Genomic DNA, 23,463 nt, shown 5'->3' on the forward strand with positions numbered 1-23,463 from the left:
TCTGAAAACGCGCTAAAATTCATTATACTGACGAAAAAATACCATTTGCCTACCCACACTGCAGAGTTTAGTTTTAAAAACTAGAATCTCAAAGATCCTGCCCCGACTTGGATGTCTGGGCTGCGCGACTACGCCAAGACTATGAATGCAGCAGCTTTGCAGCCTGACGCCCTCCAGCCTACGCCACAGGACCAGGAGAGGGGCTGACGACACGGTTTGCTTTCGATCAGGCATTTTGCCGGCTGAAGCAGTTAATATTTTAGTAATTTACATAGGTAATTTCAATGTTCACCAGTATTCACTGCCAACTGTCAAAGCACTTCTTACTGAATTACTGGAGCATATGCTAAGCTGATTCAAGTTCAGCTGTGATTTGAAAAGTCTTTGCAAACCTCCACAAAAGCAGGAAAATGTATCATATGGGTCATTTAACATGAAGATGTATCACTGCCTGTGTGCTAAAAGCAAGCGGGCACGAAATTTTTAAAAGGTACATATAAGCCCATGGCATTATTCAGAAATCTATACTATGACAAGAGCCCACTTTTTTTGCAAAGACAGAGTAAGAAACTGTGAAAGTCTTAAACAACATAGCCTGTGCAGCCTCTGGATTTCTAGTGTTCTGTACTTTTCCAGCTAACAAAAGATTTGGTGGCTATTCTTTCCTAAATCCTTTGGTGTACTTAAAACTTTTATTCAAACTTCTCACCCAAGGATTTTGACAGCATTCTTCCATAAAGCTTCCCACTCTGAGACTCTACACCTCACTGGCATCTATTCCCCTCACCTCAGGGAAAATCTTTCACCTTTCTTCAAGCATAACTTGAATTGCTGATGCCATTTTTTTTTATAGTATTAAAACTCCAATCCAATTGAACTCAATTTTTTCTGCTGTTGATGGCATTCTCCATTCAAACAGCTCTGACATTAAAAGCCATAAGTTTTTCTTGAAGTGATTTTCTTATTCCTTAATAATTCTGGAACCTTTCACCTTCAGCTCTGTTTTACTAAATCTGTCCATTAAATCTTTAAATCATACATATGGAGAACCAGTGTTTCACATTTATGTAAGTTGTAATTTCTACACCTCCAGAAACTACGACTAGACTGCAGAGCTCATCATAGATGATAAAATGCTAGAAATCTAGAGATACATAACTTTGAATTGGTAGTCTGCATGTCTTATACTAAGTTTTGAAGGTGGTGGAGTGGAAATAAAAGCAAGATATCCATTTTTTAGTTCACAAACTCATTTGAGATAAAAAGCTACAACAAGTTTTCCTACCTGAGGAGTCCAAAGCTTCCCTAACTACTGAAGGAAAACTTTCTGTATTATTATAGACCACAAGCTTCTGGCAAAATATAGCTATCATTTTTGCCAATGAGGTTCTTATTAAAATGGCACAGCACATACCTTAGACATGCTAAAAGGCTTAGTATTTGTAAAGTTCTTGGCAATCCTCAAGTGGAACATGCCTTTCAAATAAATTACTGGAATGTGGGACAAAAGTCTGCTGTATTTTAGAAAACCTCAGAACATTGTGTTTGTTATCAGCATTATTTCGGTACCAGCTCCTGTTATTCCCTTCATTATTCTGGTGTCTCTCCTGCTATTTTTAGAAGTTTGTCTCAATAACCAACCTTTAACAGTTCTTTCTCCTCCAGCCAGAGAGTAAAATCCTCCAGGGGAGGTTTTTGCCGATCTCCAAACAACTACTACACAGACCAGATAGCAAAGTGCCTCACTGTGAGGAGCTGACTGACTGCCTTCAAAGAAGAGCCACAGAAGCTTTGAACCAGGCATCGCACACATTAACAATTCAATGCCCATGCAGTTGAAACTGTTTGGATCTCTGTTTCACGAGAGCTGGCATCCCAGATTTTCCAAGACAGACAAGAGGGTCAGTTGTTCTTGTCAACTTCTAGTTTCTTAACAGCCAGAGAACTCAAACTTTCTGCTTGCCAAGCCCTAAGTGCATAAACCTCAATTAATGATACAGTACACTAACAAAGAGGCCTTTTATTTTACTGATTCATTAGTTTAGTCTATAGAAAGTTATAAAAAAACATGTGAGGACAGACAGCTGCTGTATACAATAAAGAACTCTAGTGCAATGCCACAGTGAGTGCTCAAAAAGAAAAAGCACCAAAAGAAAGCAATCCAGTCCAATACTCATTCTCATCTGTTTTATGAACGTATACTTAACGAGCCTTAAGAGTTAAGATTCTGGATTTTTTTTTGCAATTTTCATCAGCAACTGGATAGATTTTAAACAGCCGTGCTTATCTGAATCACACCCTTAAGAGCAGTACTGAAAACACTACCCATAATTTAGCAGATTGGAAGACAGTTAACTGAATTTAACGCCTTTCTTAACTGCTGGATTCACCACAGTGCCTTTCGAAACAGCTCTTGTACAAGTCCAGGGTGTTAAAATATCACATATTTTCTCTACCAACTTTTGTGACTAACTTCTGTTGGTGTTGGTGCATGAATTATAACCTAAGAATATTCCCAGTCTTTTTCTGATTAAACAGGCAGCTACTTGTGCGTAAGTTGGTCTTCACACAGAAATCCACAGCTGCGTGGCAAAAAGAGAAAGCATACAGCTTTTATTGGAAGGAATATAAAGTATCGATTCAAATTGAAAAAACAAACAGTGATCCGGACTATCGCTGCTTAAGAAAACAAGAGCTCAATAGATCCCTTATAAAACCAACATTCTTCTTGCTTAAACATGCAAACATCAACATTAGTTACAAGCTTGACAAGAATGAAAAAAAAAACAACTTTCCTGAGCTACACTAGCAACTTCAAGTATTTTATTTTTCATGCCATGCTGAGTAGATTATTGGTTCCCAAACTCGAAATTGAGAAAAGTGAGCTTTTTTCTCCTTCCATAAAATACTACCAGCATATGCTATTCATCATGGGAAAGTAAGTTTCAAAAAAGCAGAAATTCAATTATCATGTTAAGATCTCACCAAAGTCATGGAGTAAAATTTTACCTAACTTGCAAAGCAATAAATACTTGTTGCATGGAATTCATTAGTCTGACTCTCCTGTATTTTTAATGGAGAGACGTAGATGGCAAGATTATTTTTTTTAGTGACACATAGGCATTTCTTATTACTTGGCATCTACGATCAACCATCTATGATACTGAAATACGAGAACCTACCAGCATTTTCAAAATAGAGAAAATACGTACTGTTGGATCTGCTGTTATTATGCAACATATGTTTCTGCAGGACCTTCCGCCCTGCTGGCTGCTTCAAGAGTAAGGCGTCAGCACAACATGCCTCAGCAGTTTTACCATCTGTTTAACAGACAGCATTTCAGAAGTGACACTGCAGTTATTTTTACTAATTCTCCCCCACTTCCAAAGATATTATAGAGAACTGCTTCTCTGTGAAGTCCAGAGCAAAAGTGTCATGTCTTTCAACACTTACAGCTTACACATTTTATACAGAATTAGAATCTCATAGGTTCCTTGAAAGTTCATATTTAGCCTACAGTAATTTTTAACAACATTATATATTACTCCACCTAATGCTTGCTACTTTGAGAACTTGTAATTTAAAATTCATTAATAAAGCAATTTAAGACGTGGGGTTTTTGCATACAATAACTCATTTTCACATACGTCACAGGAAAACAAGCTTTCTAGTATAACCACAACATAATTGAGCATAACATAAATAGAGAACAAGACAGAAGTTAACGTGTATATTTTATGCGTCAGAAACGTGAATTCCTTTGGTGTTATAGACAGATGTGCAAAATAAACAGGTACATAAAAAGCAGGAATATTACATTTTATGAAAAGTCAAGGGCCAATCCAGATTTGTCCTCTTATGTTAAACCAGCCAGCACACAGAAAATTAAACAAAACAAAACCAACACACCGTAACTCGGAAAACAGGACAAAATATTTGACTAGGTACTATTTTGACAAGCCATTCCTAACATCAAGTCAGCTAACTTCACATTAGTGTAAAAACATAGAAGTTTCACATCTATTTGTGGAAGCTTTTGTGCCAATTCTTACATTTAGAGTTTGTTTTTCAAATACTTTTAAGTAACAATTCCAGGTGCACTTTTACCTTCACCAATTAATACTATAAAGCTTAAAACACTCAGAAACCATTAAATCCTATCAAATGTTAAACCATACATCTGCTCCCTGAAATGAGCAACAAGATATCCAGTGTGGTTAACATTTGTCATAACTCATACATTCAGCTAAAGAACTCTATATGCAGTCAACCTTTTGTTATTCAGAGCAAAAAGGAACAAACAGAACTAAAAAAAAAATAAAAAGGGGGCGGGGGGAAACAATGCAATTTTCCTCCAAAAGGCAGATAAACACTCAGAGCATCTCTGCATCTCGTGGGAAGTTCATTAGGTCCAGTACAGTGCCACACAGATGGACACAATCAGGTTGTGCCTGGAAGCTGCATTTTCCAGCTATAAATATCACCTTGACCAGCCGGCCCAGGCCGTACAAGTAACCGACCCCTTCTAAGAGATTTCTGTGGACACAGACCTACTGCAGGGCTGAGTGCAGGCTGAATGGCCACAGCCTACTCCAAAAGCATTCTTAAATCAATCTCAGCTACCATCGATCCCAGCTCAACACTAAGTGAGGAATTCCCTGCACGTCTGCACAAGCAAGCAGGATGCAGGTGCTGCCAGCCCCGCCGGAGCCTGCCCTGCTCCCCTGCACTCAGCACAGTCCTCGGCCACAGCTGGTCTGAACAGGAGCCCCAAGCCTTAACTACTGACCCCTCCAGCTCCAAGCCTGACCACACTGCTGCTGGTCCTAAATGGGGACAGATGACTTGGCTACAGCAGAACATGCTGCTTTGTCTTAAGCTGTGCTATGCTCAAGTTACAAATCCTATCCATCCAAAATCAGTCCATGTGAACTGACCCTGGATGCCTCAACCTCTGTGACGCAAGGTAACTACAACACAAGTCATCCACCAACAGTTACTTTCCCAACAAAAGCAGTATTACAATTTATTTCAGAAAAGCTCAACATTTCCTACTAAAGAAATGTTGACACTTCCCACATTAGGGGTTTTATTGGCCCATAATTTGCCAGATGTTAACCACTTCAGATTTCTTCTTTATAAGCTAAGTATTTGTCCCAAATTAAAACTTCCTGAAAAAAAAATAATTACCACTGGCTAATGTAGACCCTCTATTAAAAATTATGTTCATAATAAATTCTGAACCTTTTTTTTTAAAAAAAAAAAGCCCTTGTGCTTTCACATTACTGAACAAGGCCTTCTCCCTTATGCTAGGAAAATCACGGATTGCTGGAGAAATCATCCAGGTCAAAAACAATCCAGTTCTACGTTTCTTCCCACATTCCTCTTACTGAGTAGTTGGAGTGTCCCATTCGCATTTTAATATGCCCTAAATTCAATGACTCCAATTCAAGTTTGTAGATAGTTTCAGCCAGGAACTTGCTAACGCCCTTCTTAAATTCTGTTTGCTTATGTTACCATTGATACAACTAAAAGCAGCCCAAGGTCTTGGAACAATAATTGCATCTATCCATAGACTATTCAAATTACTGTAAACTGCCAAGATAGGAAAAAAAAACCACAAAACCAAAACAGTTATGTACTCTCTGGAAAGAGATGATAACAAATCCATAAACTAACACTGCAATGAATTACAAACATTTTGCTGGCTGCATTCCCAAATCAGCATGTTCATCACAAGGAGTGAGGAAGAAAGTTCACTCAAAACAGAGACACTTAACAGAAATGCTGGGCAATCCCCTTCAAACAAAGGTGAAAGTCAGTTATAAGCAAATGACTCGCCTGAAAGGGCCAGTCAGTTTTACTTGCTTGCTCAGTCAGTGAAATTCATCCACTTTTGGAAGACAAAGAAAACACAGTTGGAACACAGAACACTCTCAGCTCAGGGTGAGGGGAGGAAATGAAAGAGCATTTCTACCACTTGATTCTAGGTGGCTGCGAGGCTGAGCAGGCACCAAAGGGCCTGGTAGTAAGGTTAACACTCTGTGCAGCCTTGTGTCCTTTCCCTAGTAATGGCCAAGAGCAGAAGCTTAAGGAAATAATAAAAGCAGGAGTTAAGGATGCTGCTACCTCTGATATATCCCCCAGTTTCCAATGAGTAAGTGGTAATAGACTTTTTGATCCTGATGTTAAAATACATATTGAGAATGTAATATCCTTCGATGGACATTTCTTCAACTGAGCTAACCTCTTCTCAAAATCCATTTTTACTTTTGGTGTGCACAACATCTCAGTAACACATAAGAGAACATATTTGTTTTATTAGAGTGGATTCTCTGTTTAAATTCACCTCCCCTGAACTATAGTTTTCTAAAACTCCCTTTATACTACTTTTAGTATTTTTTTTTCCAAAGCTGAAAAGCCCGTGGTCTACTTAGTGTCTTCTCACATAAGACTTATCCAAATCTTGTGACCCTTCTTGGTATTTTTCTAGATCTGTTATACACACTTCCTGTAAAGGATGACCAGAAATATGCATGCCATGCACATATGTGGATTTGTAAAACTCCATACTGGTGTTTTTAATTTTGTTAGTTTATTCCTTTCCTAATAAATCCTAACCTTCTATTTGCCTTTCAACTGTCAACAAGATTTGAGCTGACATTTTCAGCAATGGCATAAACTATTTCCTGACCACTATGGGAGACCATTACCACACAAGCACAGTAGCTGTTTCTCCTCTATGTGCAGTTCTTGGCATTTATCAAACTGATGTTCAAACTTCTCCATTGTACTGTCTAGTCACTTCCATGAGATATTCTGCGACTTCAGAGGTGATAATTAATTTTTCACTTTTGTTTCTTATATTTTAATTAGTTGTCATCACTGAGGAACCTCTTTTCCCCATTTATGTCTTGAGAGTAGTTTTCAGAGGGTTTTTGTCAAATATTTTGAAAAGCTCACTATCCTACATTACCCTGCTCATCCATCTCTGCATGTCATTGATTAGTTTGATTTGTAAGATGAAACTTCCTTTTATGAAAGCAGTGCTTAGTCTCCCTCCCTCTAAACAGAAAACAGACTGTGTATCTTCTATTCTAGGTACTCATTCTTCCAGATTGGCCTGTTGGAATAGCTTGCAGTTCCCCTTTTTGGTAATTTTAAAATATTGGCATACTGCTCACCATCTTCCTTCAGCAAAGGAATCCAATAGATTACAAGACTATTCATGGTAGTATTTCAACAATTTTATAGCCGAGTTTCTTGACAATTCTTGGGAGAACACCAGCAGGTACTATTCGTTTCTTAAGGGCTTCTGCCCTATATTACAATGCTTAAAAAGACTTTGATTCCTACAGCACCATAACATTTTCTGAGAAATTTAACCCCAAGTGTTGATCTATTACCACAGAAAGTACAAAAGGATGGATCATATAACAACAAAAAAACCCCAACAATCATGGTCTCATATCTGAACGCCTGAAAGTTAATTGGGTAGTCAGGAGTAAAGAGAAGACTGTCTCTGTCTTACCTGGAGAACAAATTTTACTTTAACACATTCTTAAATATATACTAAGCCTTAGGAGACAGAGTAACTATAGCTTTTGGCTATATTCAAGAAGTCACACCTTCAAGGCTTCCCATTCTCTTATGGTAGATTAAAAAGACATGAATCAACCTGAATGCTGAATAATTAAATGCTTATATAAGCTGTTTCTGGAGCTCTCTTCTGCATGGTTTTGCAGCCTTAGTTGCCCCTTTTTTTGACATCAGAAACCTACCCAAACTCAGTTCAGCTGCAGACTGTAAACAGAATGAGGTTAATCATATTTGTGCAGAGCACAATCAAAAAAAGCTCCTTCTTAATATATATGTGTAGTGACTGTTGGTGACAACGAAGTGCTAGAGCTCTGACATATGTTCAGGTATTCTGCTACAGCCTGACACTTCCTTACAGCATGATCATATGCCGAAAGTTACACGTTTCACTGTTGCCAAATACAACTTGTTAAAACTGACAAAAAATTTAGGGATGGAGTTGATACCAAATAATATTAACTGATTGCTTCCTTTGCTAATGCTTCCATGTAGCAACCATTCACTTGGCTGTGTGCAGTCGCGACTGTAAGGTGCAACCTTTTTTCCCCCTACAGAAGATTACTAATCAAAACCTAAAGGCATGAAGAAAGGTGGAGAAGCAGCTGTAACAAAACTGTATTTAAGCAATATGGAAGATAAAAGAAATCAGTACAAGCTATGAAAGCACTACAGGTCACCATTATGTAAAGGATGAAAGTAGGAGATCACCTACAACTGATTATAAATTGTTGATTATTGTTATTAACAGATAGTAGCAACTGTCTTTAATGCTTTGATGCATACTTCAAGGTCTAAAATTTGTCCGAGAGACAACATAAATAGTACTATGTGATTTAAGTCTAACAGTTGTCATAATGATTCCTCAGAAACACACCCAATTCCCCGTGACTGAACTGACACACACCATGACACAGCAATGTGCCCCAGGCAGTCCTGTAACATGATCCTTCAAGATATGCAATACTGAACAATATGAAAATTATTAGGTGATGAGGTAATCATAGCACAATAGCATAAAGAGATTTCAATTTGTGCTTTGCCTTGCATTGCCTTGATCATCTTTCTCTTCACCTGTCCCTTTTCCACATCACTTCTTTGCACAGATTTGGGACACCACTACCTGTGCAGCCCCTTTGCTTAATGTATGAAAAGATGGAGATGGCTGCAGATAAGCCACGGTGGTCTTCCCCTTCTCTCAGCACTTCTCCCTGCTTGGACTATTATCTTCTGTGAAGGAGATGTGGTAAAACGTAAGCTCTGTACTTTAAGCGAATGCCAGAGAGAAGACATCCTCAGCCTATTTAGTGCCAACTTGTGGTACAGCATTTATCAAGAGAATCAAGATCTTCCAGGCACAGGTTCTGGTCCCCTCAGTACATTCAGATTAGCTGGGAAGTTAGTGAAGAGAGACATCCTCACACACAAACCCCTCAAATTACTGTTTGTCCAAAATCTAAATTTAGTACTTAAAAGATTCAGATACGATCTCCTTTTACAAATACAAAAGGCAGAGTTCTAGAACCCAGTGAAAAAAGCTTGAGAGTTCCAATTAATGGTTTTCTTCACACAAACCTAACTGTGGAAAAATATTTTGGTTATTTTACAGTACCCTCTTAATTTTTTTGCTTTAAAACATGTATTTCATTCACTACAGAAGATGAGTACAACTACTTCTAAACAAAAAGGGCAGTAACACAATGTAGAAGAATTGTATAAGAACATACAATTATACAGACAATTATATAATTGTATAAGAAGTTATTTTAAAGGTGAAACAGATTTGCCAGTACATTACAATATTCATAGTATCTAACCAGCAGTGATACTGATGGGAAAGGCATAGCTAATGTCAACAGGGAAGTCAATATAATACTATACTCGTAGAAGAGCGTGTAAACTGTTCCCTTACTCCTACCCCTCCCAATTCACACCTGTGATGTCAAAGTGCGTTAGTTGCAGATTTATTTCTACCCTAAGCACAAGATAGATGCACTGAAAAAGCACTAAAAACAGAAATACCAAGTCAAGAACAACCTTCAATACTGCAACTATAGATTACCTCTTCCTCCTGCTTCACATAAACGAAATTCCACCACCTACTGCAGAATCTATTCATTATGTTTGTAGCAAAGATCAGCAGCATTATGTGGGCCATCACCACTGCACATTTTTCAAGTTAATAAAAAATAATCCAAGCCCAATTGTCACAGAAATTGTGTTTTGATTTTTTTTTCCTTAAAAGTCAGCCTTTAACAAGCTGTTGATTATAGAACGCAGGAAATCTGATACGAGGTGGCTGAAGGCTAGTAGCTAGGCATGCAAAAAAAGAATGCATAGACCTTTTGCTGCTTCAGACTCTGGAGTCTCTGACCAAAGCACTGATTTGATTTCATGACTGCTCGGTACAGATAGCTGACATTACTAAATGCTACTCCAGTATCAACTCGTTAAATTTGAACCCAGACTCACCATATCAATATACTAGGCCAGACTAACTGGAGTCAAGAGAAATATTTTGGGAGTTGTTTATTTTTAAATGTGTCACAATACACCATGATAATTAACTGGACTATTTAATTAAATGATTGTCATAGAATCTATTACATTTGACACAATGACTGTAATAGCAAATACAACAGTATTTATCTATTTTGTTTCACAGAATTACTGGACTGCTATAGTCAGTTGTGGGTTTTGTTTGGTTTGGTGGGAGAGTACTTGAAATTTTTTGACAATGTGTTTTTTATAGGCTATTCTATAAAACCTGATTTTACATAAAGACTGAAAAGGCCATTTCAGGACTGAAAGGCTCCTGTGCCTGTTGTTGCATAAAGGAACTGAAAGAAGTATGCTGCTATAAAACCTTTAGTGTCTAGTTTTCTAATGTCAGAGATAATTTCAATTCGTATGCAGACATGGCACAAATCTAAATACTTGCAAATACATGAAAAGTACAAGGTAATTACAAGAATTTGGGATTCAGGCTCTTTCTTCCTGTTTTATTTTTAAACTTGCCTCATCTTCTAGTCAGAAGATGAAATCTTAAGAATCAGGAAGCTTAAAACACGCTGCCACATTAACACGATCAGTATGTTCAACTCCCACAGAAGCATGCTATTAAGTGCTTGAAAAAGTTAAGTCTCCTTAGATTTATGTCAATCCACTGTAAACACCACTCTCAGGAACTGAAACAAAATATTGTCAGTGCAGTGTCCTACAAGGTTTCCTGGAAATATATGTCAACAATCTAATCCCGAACTCGGATTTTATCTAAACTGAATTTATTAAAATTCACTCAGTATTAAAACACAAAGTATTTAACACATCAACTGCCTTTAAACAGAGAGGCTGGCAGTGCAAGTTGACAAGAAATGTACTTGAACTGCATGACTCAACATGTTTTCCTTTTTACAATATAACAGAAACAGAAAATAACTAGATCCAGACAATTTAAAATGTCATAATCTGCTTGTGCTTATTCTGGAAGCTACCATCACCTTTGCCATTTGATTTTGGGATGAGGAATCACCAAGTAACATGCATCGTGATTACTGCTGCTCCACCATAAGTTTTAAAAAGAAGTTTTAAAACTTTACAGATCACAGTTTTACAAGAAGGAAAGCACATTTTCCTTCAAACTCTTTTTAACCAAACAGCAATACAAAACTGCAAAGAAGGAAAAAAAGCATAGAATCATCAGGCATTACTCTAAGAGCAACAATAGCCTGAAAATTACAGGTTAACACCTCCAAGATAATTATATTACTAGCTTAGAAAGGGGTTGTTATAATTACAGATCTTTGGCATAAAGCATTTTGCTTAAACAAACACATTTGTTCAATGGTAGAGTCAATTCACAGAGAATGAGATCTTAAAACAACTTCAGTAAACATGAAGTGTTGCACTTGGATCAGCATTCACAATTAAAATATATAATATTCAGATCTTTCAAGTCTTCAGAATGTTATTTAAGTCATAGTTCACGTGCCTTATGCCTTGCTAACAATATAAACTGCTTTAAGAGTTAGAAAGCGCAAAACACACTTATGTAGTTCTGTTATAAACAAGTTTTATTACCAAAAACATATATTTAATATAAGCTTTCTAGACCCAAGTACTATAACTTGAACAGCAATGTTGTTGGGACGGGTATTAAGTTACAGTGTACTGCTCAGGCTGCAGTAGTGGTTGGAATTAAAAAAAAAAAAAAAGAAAAAAGAGGAAACACTGAAAATTCCTGTGGTTCAGGGTGTATACAGAAACAAATAGTATTTACAGTTTCTCTGCTCAAATATTACTTATCTTTAATTCTACATACAGCAAACTGTTCTGTAAAACAAAGCCTATATGAAATAAACCTAAAAGATTCTACAGCAGTCCATTCATTTTTACCCATTTTATACACAACTGTAGTAATTACTATTAATTTAATGAGACGTTACGTATTTAAACCTACAAAACTTCAGATACAGTTCAAATAGTTTCCATAGTTTAGATAACTAGACATAAAAATCCCTTTTGAGTTCCTGTAAACAGGAAATTACTGCTTATAATATATTAAATACAGGTATTTCACTGTAAGACTTGTTCACCTATGCTACTCGGAAACAAAACCAGAAACCAAATGTTATAGATAATATAAAAACTAGCTTCCTAACAGTGAGTTTGACACCATTGGGACATTCTGAAATCATGGTGTTTAAGTCTTAGCTATAAATTTTATTATTTTCCAGTTAACTTTCAGCTGTAAAACACTGCAAATTTTTCTTTAAACCAGAACACTCACCTTATGGGGCCTCCACAAAGAAGTGCTAGGCATTTCCCTTTTAGAGGTTCCGTATCTTTTCTTAACACCAGTTGGTTTTCCCTCGTTCCCAGGTTTGAACTGTATGTGCAACTGAGACGTCCGTGCACTGTGACACTTGTATTTAAGGCTGGATAAAGAGCAAGAAACTTTTTGACGTGATCCTTCCAACGAAACACTTCTTTGCAAAACATGGTGGGCTTTGCTCATCGGTGCATTTGGGCTTTCTAGCTCATTTGCATTAAGCTGATATTCTTTTGAGGGTAAACATGCAGAAGTGCTACGTGCCAGTTTTAAATGAGGGTATTTTGCACTGGAGTTCCGTTCTAACTCTGGACTGCAACAGCCATTAACCACTTCACTGCTCGACGCAAATGCTCTTTGAGTGAGATGAACTGAAACACAAGAGAAGCCATCAGATACATCTTCACAAGTTGCCTGCTCAGACCTATTCAAAATTTGACTTTTGTCCCGTAACGATGCATTCAAGTAAAGTGGTCGAATGTCTCTGACTTCGCCAGACGAGCAAACTGTTTTAGACAGTCGAAGTCCATTGACTGCTGTTGAAAGGAATCCCTTTGAAATGGTTTGATCTTCTTTCTGTGCCAGCTCGCTAGGAGAAATAATTAGTTTATGGGATGTTTGATAGGTGCCTCTATGTGGTAATTGGGTTAAGCTTACCGGAGAAGCTGGAGGAGTACTGGAAGGACTCCTAGGGAAAATAACCAGAGACGAACAACGTCGCAGTGGAATTTTAGTTTTCTTCCTCACTGACAAAGCATCTGGGTCAGAAGTAGTACTACTTCTATGCAGGGTTTCCTGAGGCAAGTTGTTCCTATAGGGATTACGGTTGTTTGCAGTGCTTCTATATGAAGAATCGCCATGTAAAACACTACTAGAGAAAGTAGCATCGCTTGTCAAAAGAGTGCCACTGCCACTGTCGCTGATGACACTGTTACTATATGAACCTCCATCGCTTGTGGTACTTGCACATGATCCATAGTCACTGCCAGCGCTGCTGAACGATCCACTGTCACTGGCTGCAATACTGCTCAGAAGGCTGTCATTAAATCGATGATCAACCACAATTCTAGCACCACAATTTCCTTCGTTACCAACAGCAATGAATGAAGCATCTTCACCAGTAGCTACAAGGTCACCAGACTGAAAACATTCACCGTACTTTCTAGACTGTAAGGAAATATGCAGTGAGGTGCTCTTTTTTATTTGCGATGAAGGAACAGTTGCGTTTTCCTCTTGATCAATTACGTGTCGCACTACAGGTGCACAAGTAATTTGTCTAGGAGTAAGCTTCATTCGTGTGACACTGGGCGCACAATTCTGCGATTTTTGGAAGTACATACAACTGTTACTATCCAACACATCTTCAGAGGTTTCTGACAACGGATCTGTGTTGCTTCTCTGTGTAGCAAAATGCAATCTTAACCGCCGTGCCATTTGTTCTCATTTCCACGCATGTTAGCAAATGAAAACCACACAGATCCTTCAGCAGAAGGGCTACAGGCAGCTGCACAGAAGCCAGAGCTAGTACATCACGACAGTCAAAGCCCATAAAAGTTGCAGTCTTTGTCCTAATTTCCACAAGATACTAGTGTTTAAAAAAACCAAAACTGTACCTCTTGAAATAAGTCAGCCATTCGTTGAGCTGCAGTTTCTGGACCGTCTTTGATTTCTTGCAGTCAGAAAGCATTCATTTACAAAGCACTCGCGTTCCAACGACCTCCGCTGCAACGCACTGACAAACACTACTGACCTTGTTTCAATTATAACTTCTGTGATTTGCATAAATGAATATAGTAATAAACTTCCAGTACCTCCAAGTTTAAAACAGTAAGTCCTGCTGCAGCTGCACTAGCTGAGTCAATGTGTCCGTACTTTCCTCAGCAGCGTATGACTACTAATATTTTTACCCATAGGTTTAGAATTACAGGAAGTTGGTAGGAATGAGTCCCATATAATTGAGTATCAAGTCTAGGATTGAATTTCCAAATAGTAACCATGCTAGCAAACTGCTGAGGTCTGAATTATGCATAAACCAGTAAAATAAGCCTCCTCCTCCTTGGAAAAAATTCTTCCTGCACTATTTAAATAAAACTTGAAGGAAATCTGGCATTATCTTGCCATCTGCACACTGCTAAGCAATCACACATTATAAGGATTTGCACAAACTTCTCCTGACGATCAGTTAACTTCTAGGGAGGTAAACTGAATTAGAACCACAAAAAGGTATTCCAGTTATTAATCTGGCATTTATTTTCAGCCTACCATGTTAACCTTTTATCTTATATTTTAACCTTTCCGGACTACAGCTGTTAAAGGTAGCAAGAAACAAATCATTCTTACAAATCAAACTACCTCATCTCCTTTGCTGGAAACCCACAATAAGCATACATTCATTAGAGTTCAGTATGACATGCAAATATATAACCAGCTACACAAACTATAGAACACTGAGCTAAGTATGCAGAAATAAATACAATTACCAAGTACAATTACAGCTATTCTGTATAACCGCATGCAAACTGTCTCATACATGCATAACTAATTACCAATTAATTTTTAACTTAAAATGATCAGCACGTCAATAAGTTAATAGACTGTCAACTCTTCCAAGAGTAATTCCTACAAAATGTTTCCCTGGCTCATATAGTCTGAAAAGGTCCTTTGCTGGCACCTAGTGGGGCTTTCGAAAAAAGACCATCTTGAATTTTGCATTAAGTGAGGTTTTCTGATGTGTTGTTGCATTACTTTAATTTAAAAAAATCCATACTTTTGACTATGAATGTATTTTTGAATACAGAAGCCATATGATGCAGTACTGAACACTGCCACACCAACATGCAATTACTTCGTGCTGTTGAAAAAGTGCAAACAGAAGAGAACACTAGGCCATTTATACTTTTATAGGTCATACTACTAAATTTTTTTTCTACTCCATATTTATTTAACCTTTACTGTATTTTAAGCTGGAAAGCAGTAAAATTAACATTTACACGTCCTTCCCAAAAAAAAAAAAAAAAAGGGTCAAGAATCAAATTCACAGTACTCTGTTTGCAAGTAACAAATTTGTTTTCTAATTATACTCCAGGGCTTACTTAACCTCCGTTACCTGAATTCCACTATTAGAATACAGCAATAAATGAATACTAGCTTATTCATAAAAAGCCAACAAATACAATAGCTCATTTATTGCATTATGCTTCACCAAATGGACTTCTAATGCTGTATGTTGGAAGGGGACTAGGATAGGGGTAAAACACTCATAAAAGTTTCTTTTGGCCAGTTTCAAGGACTCACATTTGAACTTAAATTAATAAATTTTTAAAAAACACCTAAGAACAAAACCAACACCCTAAGATATGCAAGTCAAGAGTAAAAAAAAAAAAAAAAAAGGCATTTCTTAAAGATCCTTTTCTTCCCAACAACAAATTTATTAACAGCACCGTTTGTAATGTGTGTGACACACAACCACTTTGTTAGATACTCACTTTTAGTAAAAGAAAGTAACACTTTCTCCCTCAACAGACTATCTGAAATGTTTTTCCAACTTTATTAAAGAAACTTCTAAAAAAACAGGATAGGCTGACGTGATTTAGTAACTCAGCCTTAAGAATTAAGCAAAATTCTTCAACATGTCACTCTTCCTTAGCTATAACAGTATCAGTATAGCCAGCCAACTGCAGCTTCCTTAGCCAACATAGAATTTTGAATTTTAAAAGACATTTTATCTCAGTGAATTAGAATTGGCATAAAAATAAATTTAAAATGATATTTTTTAAAGTAACAATAGTTCCAATTTGAATCTTAACATTGATGTTTTCAGTAAGTTTTTAGCACTTCATTTGAAATATACAGGATTGTGAGAAGCTATTATCAGACACAAAGGAAGAGTAAAGTCAACTAGTCCCTCCACTGATCCATCTCCTAAGTGATTTCACTGTCCTTCTTGACAGATTTTTCTAATGTGTTTCTAAAGACAACCATAACTGAGAACTCCACAAACTGCTCAAGCCCTTTATTCTACTAACGGTAGGCGACAAGTCAGCAGAACAAACTAGATTTAACATTCCCTTCCTGAATCCACAGCAGGAAATCTCTGAATACAGAAAGTTTTTTCAACATCAACTGTTCGTGATAGAACCAATGCAGCACGACTTTGAATTTAAGCCTAACATTGAAGGAAAGTTTTGAGTCTGGTTTTCAAGAAATCAATATTTCTTAAAAGCAAAAAACAAATATTTCAGGCTTCGGTTTAGCCCCAGAAGTTACAGGGAATAGAAGTACTTGGGATAAATTTTTTTATAAAGAAGAAATTATTCATTAGAGGGGAACAGTCTCACAAATACAAGAGAACTTCAGACATCTCGAGTTTAAACAGTCATCCAATAGGTAGAAGAAATACAGGCCGATTAACACCAAAGCTCACTAAAATAACGTAAGACATAACACCTTCTGATCACAGCTGCACATCCTAGTGAAAGAGGGCAAGAAATATGGACACAGCCTTTTCCATTCAGCAAACAAAGTGACAGAAAAGATAAAAAATATTTGGGCTCCTGCAGAACAACAGTTATTGACAAGGTTGTGATACTTTGATCTCTAAATATAAGCATACATAAGAAATAAAGCACTATTTCCAAGTTGATGCCAATAAAATGTTATATTGGTTCTTCTCCCATAAGCCAACAGGTCAAACAACTTATCTGCTCCAAATTAGAGAAAGAATGCTAAGGAATTCTCTTGGTGGAAACCACAAAGAAAACGCTGGCCTTCTCCCTAAAAATTAGGCATCTGTCTTTCCTATCATGCCTGCTGGCTTCCAGGGGGTGGCAGTAATGTCCCAATGACTAAGTACTTCGACCTCATGAAGAAAAACACAGTAGCCAATAACATCATGCTGAGATGAACATTTGAGCATCCTGAAAAATCATATTTAACATCCCAGGTAACCCACAAATGCAGGTGATTACCTTTAAAATTGCTTTTAAAAAAAAATTATCAAAGAGACATCATATCTGAAATTCTTGGGATAGGTAATACCACCAGTCAAGAAGAAAACGGTTTGGGGATCATGTAATGCTCCTAAAAAAAAAAAAAAGAAATAAGCCTCTTCTTTCTTACACCTAATTATTCTGAAGAGTTTGTACTTACATTTACATACATTTTCACTCTTCCCAACTTTAGCAGAGCAGCATCTCCATAAAGGACATAATGAACTACTGCATATATGCAGAAAGCATTAGGAAAAAATAAGCTTTTCTTAGCCACCACACACTATTGGAGCTATAAAGAGATCTCTCACCATAAAAAGATCCTTTGTAACAGCTACCAGAATGAAACTGTGTGTGAAGTATAAACTAGAGCACTCACTCCCTCCTATTAGTTTAAAACTATTGCAGAAGGAAAAGGTGTGTATTCCAGTGATAAGGAAAGTCTGTGAAGCGGCCTCAGGATGCAGGCATAGATTGTTCTGCTACAAGTCTTTCTTATTTACAGCAAAAAGTACAGACAGAAAGATAGGTAAGTAGACATCTTCACCCATAAAATGAGAGCACGATTAGAGGAGAAGTTTTGATTTCACTGGGAAAATAAATACACAAGCTATCTTATGACCTGTCAAAATGTGACACCTATCTATAAGATCACAATCTGCTGTCCACTTGCTAAGATTTCCAAAGAAAATGCAGACGTGCTTTCCTTCATCCTACTCGTCACACATTGAAGAAGTTTCTCAAACCATGTACAGAGATTGTTAATACTACTTTGTTTGTGGTAAAATAAACATTCAATGCAGAACTTTCAATAACACCGAAGAATTTGGCCGTGTCACTTGAAAAGCACTACAGAAGAATGCTGCTTTTGTAAGTTAAAGCATATTAGGAGGTAAGAATAATAATACAACTGCTTCAGAGCATCACAAGTGTGGTGAAGTCAGATAAGTAAACGAGCAAGGTATGCCTTTAGCTTTACATTTCATTATAGAAGTTAAGGTTGTTTGGTGTAGTTTTTTAAATCCACGTTGAATCTTTAGTACATTGCAATATTGACACAAAACATCTTACCAAACGGTTTTCATCAAATACTTCAAAAAGGAGTCTGTGTTTCTGAGGATTAACCTAGGAAAAAGAAATACATTAATATTTAAAACATATGCTGAATTCCAAAATTTGCAAGAGACTGCAAATAGATTCCAGCAAAATCGCTGCATTTATGCAGGAGAAAAAACAGGTAAGACCTAAATTAAACAGCAAATCTACACCTTATTGTCATTTCATTATGTAACACATTTCTACCTAAACCAGCAAGCTAAGACTGGTGCTAAAACAAAAGTGTTTTTAAAAACATGGGCATGTCTTCAAACATTCATGGAATAAAGAAAATAACATTTTCTTGACTGAAAATTTAACTCACACAAATAAAGGTATTAACAAATGTTTTTCTAAGGAAAGCAGTTTGTGAGCCTTGCTGAATGTTAATTAGAGATGCATTTCTCATTTGAAGCTGAAGTAGTGAGAAAACATTTTTCCTATTGTGTGAATGTAATATCCAACACAGGTAAAAAGGCTATTAAAAAAAACACTTACTCTAAATAAGAGCTCTTCGTTCCACTTGGGGTTTAAAGACTGCATGTGAGGAGGAAGGAAAAAAAAATACAGCATTGGTTATAGCGACAACTCTATATTGGTGTCTTTTTTGATGTTTTACATCCGTTTACCTCACTTAAAAAGGAAGTATGAAGGCTTTAACCTTGCTATTGCAGGTAAAAGTCATAGGAGTCTTTGATGGTTTAATACAGCGCAAACTGGAGACAATTTATGCAAGTATTGTCCGATTTTGGCTAATGCAAATAGAGTAGGTCATGGAACATTTCCTATAACGCCTTCTCCTCTACAGTTTGATCAGAAACAAACAAACAACCCACCACCACCGAAACAAACAAAACCACCCCAGCCACAAAGACAAGACAGCTAACCTTTTTTATAGTTTTTGTCTGAACACTGGTAAGGACTCCATTCACTGGATCATACACTGTCACTTTCACATACGGGTCACTGGGAGGGGGAAAGAAAAAGATAAGCACACTGCTATACATCCCTTTTCATCAGCATTATTAGCAGTTGAGCTTTAAAAGGCTTAAATCAATATAAGCTATGAAACTAGGTGCTACAGCTACTTTATAAACACCATGCACAGTTGTACTTGCAACCATTTTCCAAATAGTTTTAGAGATAAAATTAAACTAAACACTGTTAGATTATGGTCATACTAGCTATAATTTTATATTCTGTATATCACATCTTTCACAGCTCTTATTTCACTAGAACAGATTTAGCAACTCCTCATGCACTTCAAGAAATACATGAAAAAAGTGTGATTTAACAAGCTTGTATTAAATCTCTTGTTTTTAACAATTTAAAACACGTGGAATTTGAGGTACGTCCTTGAATATGTGGTATTTTTACTAAATGTTTTATCAGTTTCACAGTTTGAGTTTAACCTGAATTCTGTTAATGAAGGTGTCCTACTACAGTTGTTTAAAATGGCCTGTTGCCTCAGATTTTTTTTTTTCCCTTCTCGTGGAACGATAAAACAAATTATACTATATTTACTTTTCATTAACAGACTCAAGGCATTCAATTGCTCAAACAGACTAGCAACAAAAAGTGACCAAGACTATGGCAAAAGAACATGCAGTTTTCACATATTGAAGCTATGATGAGAAAAGTTGACCTATTTTTGTTTAAAGTAAAAAAGTTGCAGTGAAAAAAAAAATAAAAATGAGAGACTGCCTGGCTTTAGGAAAAATGTGAGTATCACAAGAGAAATTTTTCTAATGCTAAACTGATTTCACATGTAACAATTTTGTCAGTGCTAAAATAACAGCACTCCTGTACATATGCTAAAGCAGCTGATGGCAGAACTAGTTCTAAACCCATCCGCACTTTTCTAGACCCTCTGTACACGGGCCAGAAAAAAAAGTAGCTTTAGCACAAGCTGCATGCTGCCACTTGTAATTCCTACAAGATCCTACAAAGCATTTCAATTACCAATTCAACAAGGCTGATCTTTCCTCTGGTAAAGGTTAAGCCACTTTGTATCTTCCATTATACAGATCGTTGATTTTTAGATTTGTACATATCCAGAGCCTGCCACTGGCAAGGGTTCACCACATCTATAGAATCAGTGGATGCTGTTCCTCTGCATATAATTCCAGTTAAAATACTCTCCTTGCGACCAGCATTTAGTCTTGCATTATTAAAGGTCTTTAAAGCACTGATGAGACAATTTTTACTGTAACTGAACTCATTACTTTAGCTGTGATCTACCTGAAGTAAAATATATATACATATCTAGCTTCCACCGCAGAACTATTTTACCATGCAGAGAATTAAACCTTGCCACATAATGTTTTGCCAATGCATAAGACCTAAGTGACTCGGGCAAGAAAACAGGTATCTTCCTCTTTATACAGTCTCTGATCATTTTATAAGGTAACCAGTCAAAACCAATTCTGATGTTCTTTTATTTTAAAGAGGTACAACAGAATTTACTAAGATCTAAACAGTTGTTGAAATAAAATAAATAAGCAGCTGTCTTTTAATACATTAATAATACATATTTTTACCTGGCTCCTAAGATATCCTTCTTGGCAAGGCCAATTCCAGCTATAACCTTCACCCTGACAATTCGTGTGTTCTCCTAAAATATAAAGTAAAATATTCAAGATGCTTTCAGATTTATTTTTCAGATCTCTTTTTAATTTGTAAAGCTAAAAACAATTATTGGCATAATTTTGAATTTACACCGAAAACTACAGAGTAAGTAATGCAGTTCCTTTGTCTGACAGAAACAGCTCTAAGTTTCAGTACTAAACTCGTTCTAACTTTACTCCTTCTTAAGCCTTGTCACCATCGTATCCACATCTGATGACAGATACAGAATAAAAAAAAAAAAAAAAAAAGATAAATCAATACAATAGAGTCTTGGCTTTTGGAATTAATTTTCTTTCACTTCTCAGCATTCAAAGGAGTAGGATTTTGTTTCGTTAGGGTGCCTAATCCTACAGGACAGGACTGTTAACCTAGCATACAATCACCAGCCTTCTTTCCCAAATCCTGCACTGTTCCAGCAGCTGCAGTCACCACTGTCCCCCAGCCAGCCTTGAGACACACTCTTACAAGAGCGGGTGCAGTACGCACGGGTACTGCATCACACACACGAAGATCTTCTCCTCGGGCAATAGTAAGGGGAAGCTGTTATTGCCACAACTTGTACAGCCCAGCGGCTCCTACTGCTCCCAGGAAGGTGAGCATCTGGGAGCACTTCCACGAGCAGTTCCCATGCTTCTCAGCAAGCAATTCTTAAGACACGTTTTCTACAGAGTAGGCAAGGACCTTCAGGAAACCATGCTCTGAAGCGAATAGCGACTTTTGGTGCACATGGGCATGATTTGTCAGGACACGAGCAATGAGCTGCCATGTACCTCTCACTAGCTATTCAAGCAAGTTGCATTAAACGCTCATACAAATACATATGGACTGCACAAGTTTTCACTGAATGGTATCCTGGCATTCACCAAAGGGTGGAAAATAGGCTCTGACTATAAATTTATTTCCTGAGCAGAACAAAAAGGTTATCAAATTTATCAGAACAGATTAATAAAGCAGTAAGGAACTCTAGAAAAGCACAAGAATACAAAATTATTGCATCTATTTTTATTTTACAACACAGAGAGACCATGGTCAAAATACTGGGATTTCTGAAATGATCTGTCAACAGGGTAAGAGATTTTTAAAACCAAGAAAAACTATTTTGGCTACACAATATTCAAATTACAGCTTCACAGGAGTAACATAAGTGATAGCACCCATCCTGTTAATTAATATTGCTATGCAGATGAACATGGTTCATCTGGTGAGCTACTGAATTCAAGAGGAGAAAAAAAAAAAAAATCCCAACAGCTGCAACCATGTCAAAGGAAGAAGACAAGTGAGCACTGTTTCTCTGGACAGCAAAAAACTTTGCAGATGGAGGACTGTTCAGAGGCAATGGCTAGTCAGAGACATTTGTGCAGAGAGCTGACCCAACCTAGGTGGTTAAGGAGTTAAAAAGATACCAAGAGCAATGGGTGAAGCAGCAGATACTGTCGCTGGGGCCTTCCTGAATTCCAGGTATGACTGGAAGTGCTTTCAAAAGCGACTTACAGGAGGCACTCTGAAAGTCTGCTTTTATCATTGGTCTCCTATGTAACCACAGGGCTGGACTTCCTAGCCACCACCAATTGGAGGGGTTTGGTGAGAACTGCATGCTAATCCTGAAGCAAAGTTACTGGCTAACAAGGTAAAGCTGAAAGCAAATTACTAAAAAGTAAGCAAGTTTCTCCCACCCTCTATAGCTAGAGGTGATTATTTTGCAGAAAGATAAGTTGCTTTGTACATGACCTGAGGAAACTAGGAGCCACAAACCTGAGACTGAAACGCCGAAGGTTGATTTAAACATGCCTTGCTGAAAGAGAGGTATGTTTGTTCGGGGTCGATGCCAAACCAGGACAGCTACAGGATTTTAGTTAGCCCAGCAAACAACTAAGCAAGCTGACATCTGCTTATGGACTGCCATGCAGAAACATCTTTCTAGGCTAACAAAAACAGTTTAAAAAAGATCTGTTCACAATCTTATCCACAGATCTTTTTCACTTTTTCCACTCACCACCCTCACCCCTCCAGGCACCTTTCTGAGTATTTTTAAACTGACTGATAGGTGACCCTAAAGGGTTCACTTCCTCCTTTTCCAAGATATAAAGCCTAGAAACTTCAGTGAAAAAAAACCTAACAAAACAGACTAACATGCAAGGACAACAGTTTATCGCAAGAGATTAGATGTTCCATTCTCTGGTCACACTATTGCACAAGGCAGATCAGGAGAAATTCAGCAGCTCGATCCAAACGCAGCCTGAAGGGCCTTGCACTGAAGAACCCATGATGCTACGACCCTGTACATCCTGCAGCGGCAGAGCTCTGCTGACAGGATACCAGTCTGCA

At 37.3% G+C, this 23,463-nt stretch overlaps 1 protein-coding gene across 2 annotated transcripts in view; it reads right to left on the minus strand.

Annotated features, from left to right (window-relative positions):
• Positions 1-21,118, minus strand: part of NEDD4 (neural precursor cell expressed, developmentally down-regulated 4, E3 ubiquitin protein ligase) — a 42,979-nt gene extending 21,861 nt beyond the window's left edge. The window contains exons 1-4 of one of the 2 annotated variants that reach the window (XM_009869658.1): positions 21,051-21,118; positions 19,398-19,476; positions 19,009-19,047; positions 18,487-18,540 (exon numbers count right to left, since the gene is read on the minus strand). Coding sequence is in view for 1 of the 2 variants with exons in the window: in XM_009869657.1 (XP_009867959.1) it covers positions 12,386-13,861 (1,476 nt within the window). In the remaining variant the exon portion in view is untranslated. Of the gene's footprint in view, positions 1-12,385; positions 13,862-18,486; positions 18,541-19,008; positions 19,048-19,397; positions 19,477-21,050 lie in introns of those variants that run through there. The other variant, XM_009869657.1, reaches the window with a different exon arrangement.
• Positions 21,119-23,463: the final 2,345 nt, after the last annotated feature.

The sequence above is a fragment of the Apaloderma vittatum genome, unplaced genomic scaffold, assembly GCF_000703405.1.
Source record: "Apaloderma vittatum isolate BGI_N311 unplaced genomic scaffold, ASM70340v1 scaffold18835, whole genome shotgun sequence".
Lineage (NCBI taxonomy): Eukaryota > Metazoa > Chordata > Aves > Trogoniformes > Trogonidae > Apaloderma > Apaloderma vittatum.